General features: G+C 40.0%; 2 protein-coding genes across 4 annotated transcripts in view; one reads left to right on the top strand and one right to left on the bottom strand.

Moving 5' to 3' along the window:
* The window catches only part of LOC124003205 (cytosolic purine 5'-nucleotidase-like), a 33,726-nt gene extending 33,557 nt beyond the window's left edge, over window positions 1-169 (top strand). The window contains exon 18 of the mRNA XM_046311285.1: window positions 1-169. This exon is cut by the window's left edge and continues 2,361 nt beyond it. The gene's annotated coding sequence lies outside the window, so the exon portion shown is untranslated.
* Window positions 170-8,066: 7,897 nt separating this feature from the next.
* The window catches only part of LOC124003574 (metal transporter CNNM2-like), a 223,764-nt gene continuing 221,830 nt past the window's right edge, over window positions 8,067-10,000 (bottom strand). For 2 of the 3 annotated variants that reach the window (XM_046311930.1, XM_046311931.1), the window contains exon 8: window positions 8,067-8,330. In XM_046311930.1, coding sequence (XP_046167886.1) covers window positions 8,076-8,330 — 255 coding nt within the window. In that variant the 3' untranslated portion in view covers window positions 8,067-8,075. The remainder of the gene's footprint in view (window positions 8,331-10,000) is intronic. The other variant, XR_006833252.1, reaches the window with a different exon arrangement.

The following is a 10,000-nucleotide window of genomic DNA, read 5'->3' on the forward strand; positions in this document are numbered from 1 at the left end:
GTGTGACACTGTGTAGGCCTTGAGAATGCACGGGCACCAGACAAGGAACCAACGCCTCGGCGTCTGACCACCCCCAGAGAGGTTAGGGTGGGCCTGGGAAAGGACAAGGGGCGCCCTCCTGACTGATGGGAATAGGTTGTAGACTCACCCTAGCAGGAAGATGAGTTTGTTGGATTTGTTGGATCACTTAGGGGTAAAAAAAACACTGAATGATGCAAAGAAGCACCTGATATTTCCCACCAGGGTTGCATTTGCTGTCTCCGAACATGAGCAAACCTTTTAAAAAGGTGGAAATCGCAATTGTTGATTAGGCCCACAATTCCACTGAAACGTTGAGATACTTCAAAAAAAAATGTTACTGGAAAATATTACCGATTTGCTTAATATTAAACTTCCCTGTTTAGCTACGGGAATGCTTAGCATGTTCAGTTGTGTGTCCTAATGAACATGACCCAGGTGGTATGCAGTGCGGAGGGCAGGAAAACTGCATATGTGTATGCTATGTAAAACATGTGCATCGCTTTATTTCTAAGGCATGTAGTTGTGTAGCTAGAGGTTTTGATTGGCCTGTTGATTTGAGCTGATGAAGGGAAGACCAATAGCAGGTCTCTGTTTGTAACCTGGTGTTGTTTGCCGAGGCAAGTAGTAAAAAGGGGAATGTGGGTTCAACTGGGGATCTTTAAAACAGATTCTACTCTTACTAAAATTGTTACAGAGCAAATATATAGTGGTTCAATATTTTATTACTCTATGAAAAAAAAAAGTATATCTTTTTAAGTATTGATTTAACTGGAAATACCACAGAAACACCTGAGGCATCTGTGTTCTTCACCTGGTTGGTTAGTCATTGTTTTGGTCTCGTTACTGAAGACTTCATAATAAAGCTTGGTCGTTGGGAGGAAAATTTGAAGTCCTTTTCTATCAAAACACTTTACAAGACATGTATTTTCTATGCAATGACGCAGTACAGTGCATTATATGTGTAAACTAACTTACTAAAAGGCTGGCCAATGCAAGCAAATGGCTTACGTCAAAGTTTGATAACTACGGCTACAACTAGGTTAGGGCTACAACTAGGTTAGGGCTACAACTAGGTTAGGGCTACAACTAGGTTAGGGCTACAACTAGGTTAGGGCTACAACTAGGTTAGGGCTACAACTAGGTTAGGGCTACAACTGATATGTGGAGCGAAAAGGAAACATGTCCGTTCCACAAGGTCATCTGTGTAGTAACAATTGTACACTTAATAATACTAATAATAATAGCCTTGCAGACCGATATGCTGAACAATAGGTGATGTTGAAGAGCATGTATTTACCTTGCATAAGACATGGCACCTTTACTCAACAACACCTTGGTTTAGCCGTTTATTTGTTCTTTCTAACCAGTGTTTTCAGATTCTTAGTTTACAACGTTGTATATAATATATGCATTTCCATGTGGAAGAAATGTTCCTTAAATCCTTTATTTTTTTTCTTTGTTTTTGGCATTTTTCTGGTTTCAGACATGTTTTTTTTTACTATAACGGCTTCAGTGAGTATGTCTGAGTGAGCTAAACATGGCGAACAGGTTAATGCCACCATCCATTTATACAATTTGTCCATTTATACAAAATTTCAACAATTGCAGACCGAGCGTGACAACTATCACGCATTCACTTCTTTGTTTCGTGCATTTACTTGGATGTTCCTCAGAGCGTTTTGTTTCCAGAGTTATTATATAATGTGTCCATTGGGGAAATGACATATGTACAATAAAAGCTAATTTTCCATAATAAGTTACTGGGTGTGTGTGTACTGTCTCCTGTTGCTTCTTGTTCTTCTTGCAAAACTATAGTTTTAAAATGTTTAAGTCAAACAAGTATTTGATTGTATGCAAGTACAATTCTTATAATCATACATAAACATTCTTGCATACAGAAATGACTTAATATATCCTGTAATGTGTTAAAGTAAATGTTCTACAATGAATTGTGAATGAAAATATATAGCTTGCATAGCTTTTTATATCTAATGAACTTCAGGGCACTTGCCTAGAATTCTCCTCTCCCATCCCTCTGGTGACAAAGCATCAAGCAAATGGCAGGGAATTACATTTGTTATTTCACCTCCAAAAGGCAACTCAAAACATGATTCAAGAATAGAAGTCCTGTCAAAGTTGGAAGATATAAACTTCCCAGATTTTTTAAATAATTCTATTTAACTACACAATAAAACATATCCAATAATCCCAAATCCAGCTAAAATGAGGAGTTTCTCTGAGCAAGCACCAAATCCCCATTCATGTTTCACTATGTAATAACATTTAAAAACTGATGGCCTTTCTATTACATACTGTGAGTACATTGAGACTTACTACAACGCAAACATCTGTGTGGTTCCAGTTAACGGATGTACTTAGGCTACACAACGGGAAATGTATACAGTATAGTGGAAAGAAGTCATGAATACATCTAAATCTCCTAATGCTTTGATCCAAGGGTTAAATGTCCACAACGCCGTCAATGCGTTTGGCAGATCTGTGTACACTAACATGAAAGGTCAAGGGGTAATATTTGCAGCAGCATCAGCTGCATTTCTTTGACTCAGCAACTTTTGCTTATAATGCAGCAATGCTCTACCGCAATGGCTTTAACACAAATCAAGAATAGCAGGTAAATTAAAACATGGAAATATTTGAAACAGATTTGGGACGACTTTTTTAAAAGCATTTTTATGAGTATTTTTGGGGAAATGGTTACGTTTTTCCGGCCTTCAATACTTTTCAGGAAGATAAAACAAACCTGCGACTGAAAATGTCATTTTAACAGAAGGGTAAATCATCTTTGCAATAGATCATTCTGTCCTTGAAATTGCCTCCGTACAATGTTCTGAACTGCCTCTCTTTAATCTGAGCACCTTTGTGTTGAGGGGAAAAATAACATATTCCATCACAAACACTCTTTCTGTTAATAATTCACTTTTTATTGTACCACCAACACCAACCAGAGCAGAATATGGGAATGCTTTTGCCGTGTTGAGTATCAAACATGTGGACAAGCACATATACATAGCAGCATGAGGATAAACGTGGTCCGATATGACACATATAATGATAGAATGGAGTGAAGTATTTTTCTACGGATCTAAAAGTGTCTTGACAAATACTGAAGTCATTCATTGGTGATGTGTGTCTTATCTTTAGAGCGGAGAAAGTCCTCAGAGAAAGAGGGGGAAAAGAGAGGGAGAGAGCAATAGAAAGAGAGATCTCTTTTTTCAGGTGTTTATTTTCCTGTGAATGTTCAGGAAGCAGGGGTAAAGACCACATGGGTCAAGATATAGGTCACAACCAGGCTCAAAAAACAACACAAGACTACGTTGGATAGTCATATATGTTATTTTCAAAATTCTGACATGAACATGTGAAAAACCCTCATCTGCATGTGAAGGACTTTTATTTTGAAGGAGATACCTCTTTTTTTCTTATATAAGTGTATTAAATACAGCAGTGATCAAAGTATAGATGGTAAAGTACAAATACAGTCTTGTTATATCATCATCATCGTCGCTTATCTCTGGAATGATTGTCCTTGCAGAGCAGAGTTCACCTGATGCATAGGAACACTCACAAGTAAAACAACAATATCTGGTTAGTGTTATTAATCTCTTCCATAGTCTGGTCATTTTGAAACGGAAGCCCCTTGGTGTATGTGGGAAGGTTGCCAACCCATGTGTTTTTTTAGAAGTTGTTTATGCTCCCAGTAATTTGGGAATACTGTGACACGAAGAGAAATGGCGACCACCAGTGGTTAAAAGTTGCAATTGCACGCCCATACATTCTGCAATGAATATCTTTGCTTTAGCGAGCAGATATTACAACTATCTAGGATGACTACAAACTGCGTCAACATGCTTTACGTTAAGATGCTGCGTCGACAGAGATTTAGGATAGGAGAGTTATTTTTGGACTTCTACTTTAAGTTCAGCTTTGATTCATATAAAACCATTTATATACAAACTGATACAAAGAAAAAGTCAACTCAACATTACATTACCCTAGAAATAAGTTTACACTTGAAGTTAATATACTCAACAGAAGGCCTTGTACATACACCCCAACCTTGGCTTGGTTCTTCATACATATTTCCCAAGAGACAAATGATAACAAAATACAGAATGGTCCACCACAAAGAAAAACAGAGAATCATTTGTTTACAGGCTTATAGGAGAATTGTGATAAGAAATATACCACATATGTGTGGCTAAGATACAGAAAACACATTAGTAGTTCTAATACTGTAATTGCGTACATTCAATACAGTACATCAATGGTGAGAATTCATATTTTCCTCAATTTCCCCCAAACTATGCGTTGCTATGATTCAAGTCATCACAATTCAAAGAACTAGCATCTATAGTAACCAGCGAAGGGAATGTTTTGCTCTTACAATAAATAATAATAATAATAATAGTAAGCATTTTAATGTTAAGGTTTTTTAGCTTCAGTGGCACATGTTCATTCAATTAATTATTATTAGATTACAAAGGTGTAAAACTAGCATGTGAAAACAAGCACTTAAGTGTTTAATTTGGCAATTCTTCTCACTTTAAAGTGTTTTAAGTTGGTATGAACTTGAGCCTTACAAAAAAGATCAGTCAGTCACAGAAAAACAACCATTTCTGTTCATCTCCAACAGTGACCAAGTGACCAAGTGACCAAGTTAAAGGGTGTAAAACATCAACAAGCTTGGGCTGACAGGTAGTGGTTAGAGCGTTGGGCCAGTAACTGAAAGGTTGCTGGATCGAATCCCCGAGCTGACAAGGTAAAAAAAAAATCTGTCGTGCTGCCCCTGAACAAGGCACTGTTCCTCTGTAGGCCTTCATTGTAAATAAGAATTTGTTCTTAACCGACTTTCCTAGTTAAATAAAGGTTAAATTAAAGGTAAAATAAAGGTTAAATTAAAAAAAGGTTTCAGTTCAAGCCCACACTATTTGATTAAACTCGCTAACCAAATGATTGGGGCATTGTTGGGAAAAAAACATTCTTCTTGCACTGAAAGAGAGCATGTTTGAAGCATTATTATTTTTGTTTCACACAGTAAACATTGTTTTTCATTACATTCTCACACTGCAAGAAGAATGGTACCTTAATCTCAAAGGTACACTCCAAAAAATGACAGCATTCACAGCGAGACGACATCCTGCTTACTGACAACAACAAGAACATTTGAATCTGCCAAGGCTCCCCACTATTGGCTCTTTCGAATTTTCACCCTCCCACCATGCAATAGTCAATTTCAGTTTTGTTGGTGTCAATTTATTTAAGCCGGATGTTGCCACACTGTGTACGCTACACACAGAGTGGACAAAACATTAAGAACACCTGCTCTTTCCATGGCATAGACTGACCAGGTGATCCTAGGTGAAAGCTATGATCCCTTATTGATTTCACTTGTTAAATCCACTTTAAATCAGTGTAGATGAAGGGGAGGAGACAAGTTAAAGAATGATTTTTAAGCCTTGAGATAATTGAGACATTGATTGTGTATGTGTGCCATTCAGTGGGTGAATGGGCAACTCAAAAGATTAAGTGCCTTCGAACGGGGTATGGTAGTAGGTGCCAGGCGCACTGGTTTGTGTCAAGAACTGCAACGCTGCTGGGTTTTTCACACTCAACAGTTTCCCGTGTGTATCAAGAATGATCCACCACCCAAAGAACATCCAGGCAAGTTGACACAACTGTGGGAAGCATTGGAGTCAACATGGGCCAGCATTCCTGTGGAAAGCTTTCGACACATTGTAGAGTCCGTGGCCTGACCAATCGAGGCTGTTCTGAGGGCGAAAGTGAAGGTGCAACTCAAAATGACTGGAAGGTGTTCCTAATGTTTTGCACACTCAGTGTATTTCATAATGCATAGTCTGCCTTTAACCCCAAAACCCAGTTAACAAGTTTGATTGAATAAAGCTTACACTCTAAGCTCAACATGAGCTGAAGGCGACTGAACATACTTTAACATGCCACACAACACACACACACAGTGGAAAGGAGAGTGCTGTGCCGTACAAGAGGGCCATTCATGGACAATAGTTTAATGTCGAGGTTGTTTTTGTGAAGTTCATGATGCTCAACATGTTAGATGAGGTCATTAATACTGGCCAATGATCACGTTTGATTATGACTAATAAAAGACACACGCCTTCATAAGTGCCAAGTTCGCACTTTTCAATGTCATTACATCCCGGGTCCCACTCCTTAACCACAGTCGTAAGACTTGTCTGGATTCTATTATTAAGTCTGGTTTAAGTCTGTTAACTAAAGTCTGGATAACCTCCATATCAAACAGCAATATAATGAGGTCAAAGGGCTTCTGATCGTACATCGGCCATAATAGGAAAGGAAACTGGCTTAGCGACGGGTTTTGCTTGTGGACGGTTGCAACTCAGCATCTTTGAACCAAAATATACACATACATACGGTGCATACAAACATACAAATATATCTGTCTCAATTTACAATAAAGTGATTTTTTAAAATTCATAATCATCTCTTAAATATACTGTTTTTCCCCCATTGCACTTTGTTAAAATAATGAAGATGATTTTTTTTTAAAGGCAATAGTGTGATTTTAAGAAGGTGAAAAGATACGGTACCATGAGCCTGATTGAGAAGAATAGTAAAAATAACAAGATCTGTAATATACATATCTTTAAAAGACCCTCACCAACTCATATACATGGATGTACAGTACCAGTCAAAAGGTTTGGACACACCTACTCATTCCAGGGTTTTTCTTCATTTGGACTATTTTCAACATTGTAGAATAATAGTGAAGACATCAAAACTATGAAATGGAATCATGTAGTAACCAAAAAAGTGTTAAACAAATCTAAATATATTTCATAAAATAGTAAAAATAAAGATAAACCCTTGAATGAGTAGGTGTGTCCAAACTTTTGACTGGTACTTGTATGAGTATATATATATATATAAATATATGTAGCATGTATTTCAATATCACATATACACACACAAACATCTACATGCCCATGCATGTTTGTGCGCCGGTATATGTCATATCTTCTCCACACATACATATATACACATATATAATAAATAAATGCACAAAAACATTCTTGGTTCATGGTTCCATGGTTTCCTTCAAAGCGGTATTTGGTTACAGTCTTTGACTAACCATTTTGTCTGCGTGCGTTTGAGTCCTTCGATGTAGTAGTACTAGTAGTACTACAGTCACTCTGACAATCCCTGAACAAGAACAGACTGGAAAGTATGTGTACTTATGTGTAAGTGTTTGTGTGCGGTGGGGGGGGGGGGGGCATGCACACTGTTGTCCATCTTTCCGAGCTACTGTAATACCAGGTTACCAGGTATTTAAGAGGATGGATTGGCTGAGGACGGTCCAAACCCACCCTAACAGGGTCTTCTAGAGGTGTGTGATGTGGGTGAGAGCCCAGAGTGCTATCCCTTTAGCCCCCTTCCCCATTACCCCAAAGGGTATTCTGTTCCAGGCTGTGGAATCAGACAGGGGTGGTGGAGGGTAGAGAGTAGAGGTTCAGGCTGGGGCTCAGAATACACATCTCCGTAGCCCCCTTCCCCTCAAATCCTCCAGGGTCTTCCATCCATAAGGGGGTGGTGGGTAGGGGTTAGAGGTCATTCCCCTCAATTCCTCCATGGTCTTCAATCCATAAGGGGGTGGTGGGTAGGGGTTAGAGGTCATTCCCCTCAATTCCTCCATGGTCTTCAATCCATAAGGGGGTGGTGGGTAGGGGTTAGAGGTCCTTGGATGTTGGGGGATTAGGCCCAGGCCCTGGCCCAGAGGGTACTAACACCATCTCTCCTCCCTCCTCTCCCCAGACCCCCTCCTCTCCCCCTGTCCTCAGACCCATCCTCCCTCCTCTCCCCCTGTCCCCAGACCCATCCTCCCTCCTCTTCCCCTGTCCCCAGACCCATACTCCCTTCTCTCCCCCTGTCCCCAGATCCATCCTCCCTCCTCTCCCCCTCTCCCCAGACCCATCCTCCCTCCTCTCCTCAGACCCATCCTCCCTCCTCTCCCCCTGTCCCCACCACCCCAGTGTGGGCTAGATGGGTCCCTCATTGTGTGCAGTGTGGTTGACCCTGTGGGCCAGACAGTTCTGGGGCTGTGTGTTGAGGTTGAGCAGGCCGACTGTCTCGTGGTGGGCCATAGCTGGCGTCTCCAGGACACCTCCCCCTCCACCATCGTGGAGCTCAGTGGTCAGAGTCAATTCGATCTTGGTGAACTCGCTGTCCATTGACTGGGGCGTCTTATCCATGCGCGACGCCATCAGGGCGTTCTGGTACTGCTGCCGGGTCACCTGGGGGAGGATAATACAGTTACATGATATCAGGTTATATGATATTACAGGATATTAAATAGCATCCCTGGGCATCAGTTGAACTGGCAGATGTGGACATCTACATGATCATCTTGAATGATAGCATAGCTACATTTCCAATAGAACATTCTTATCCACTTTCTCCTGGTTTCAATCATGTTTCACCAAATGGACACATATATCTCACTAAACTCACACAGGGTGTGCCTCTGGGCTCTATGCTAGGCCCCCTATTTTTCATAATCTACATCCTCCCACTTGGACAGATCCTAAGCCAGCCAATTCAACCTCAACCTTCACTGTTATACAAGCGACACACAAATGTGACCCGTTTCAGGAAACTAGGCGTATGTCGCGGGTCACTACTTCACAGGACAGTCATTTGAACATAATATACAGTGCTTTGCGAAAGTATTCGGCCCCCTTGAACTTTGCGACCTTTTGCCACATTTCAGGCTTCAAACATAAAGATATAAAACTGTATTTTTTGGGGAAGAATCAACAACAAGTGGGACACAATCATGAAGTGGAAGTGTATCTCAGAGCCATTTTTTAGCTAACATTGAACCTGCTTGGTTAGCTACCTGCAGATTCATGCAAGATAGTAATGTCATGAGTTTGGATTATGGTTCATTGTTTAACTAGCTACATGTCTTAACAAAAGACTCCACTATGCAAGTGTCTGATTTAATAGAATGTCACTGCGACAACTGTTAACCAGTTATCTTGGGTGCTTGACTGCTGTTGTTAGGACAAAACGCTCAGATAAAGAGATTGGAGGAGCTAAAGCTTAAAAGGGTGCTGAATGAAGAAGAGCTCTCCAGTAGGTACCAAAACATTCAAAGGCGATTTTCTCAAAAGTGAATTTACCAGTTTATCAACTGTCAAAGCAAAATGACTTTCCCATTGTTCCTCAAATGCAGTGTATGATATACCATTTTGTAGCTCTGGGTCTCTGCTTTTATCCAATGTAAAAAACACCATTTCAGATTTTGCTACATAAGACCGAATCAAGGCGGTTGGTCACAAATGTGTGTGTGTGTACAGTATGTGCGTGCAAACGTGTGTAGAAGTGTGTATAGACTCTCCTTGAAATACTGCAGGTCCGACAGCCTTAACAGAGTAGTCAGGCATGTCTACAACTGAAGTCGGAGGTTTACATACACTTAGGTTGGAGTCATTAAACTCATTTTTCAACCACTTCACACATTTCTTGTAAACAAACTATAGTTTAGGACATCTACTTTGTGCATGACACAAGACAGTTTTCCAACAATTGTTACAGACAGATTATTTAACTTAGAATTCACTGTATCACAATTTCAGTGGGTCAGAAGTTTAAATACACTAAGTTGACTGTGCCTTTAAACAGCTTGGAAAATTCCAGAAAATGATGTCATGGCTTTAGAAGCTTCTGATAGTCTAATTGAAATAATTTGAGTCAATTGGAGGTGTACCTGTGGATGTATTTCAAGGCCTACCTTCAAACTCAGTGCCTCTTTGCTTGACATCATGGGAAAATAAAAAGAAATCAGCCAAGACCTCAGAAAAACAATTGTAGACATCCACAAGTCATCATTGGGAGCTATTACCAAATGCCTGAAGGTACCATGTTCATCTGTACGAACAATAGTATGCAAGTATAAACA

Source organism: Oncorhynchus gorbuscha, linkage group LG18 (genome assembly GCF_021184085.1).
Source record: "Oncorhynchus gorbuscha isolate QuinsamMale2020 ecotype Even-year linkage group LG18, OgorEven_v1.0, whole genome shotgun sequence".
Lineage (NCBI taxonomy): Eukaryota > Metazoa > Chordata > Actinopteri > Salmoniformes > Salmonidae > Oncorhynchus > Oncorhynchus gorbuscha.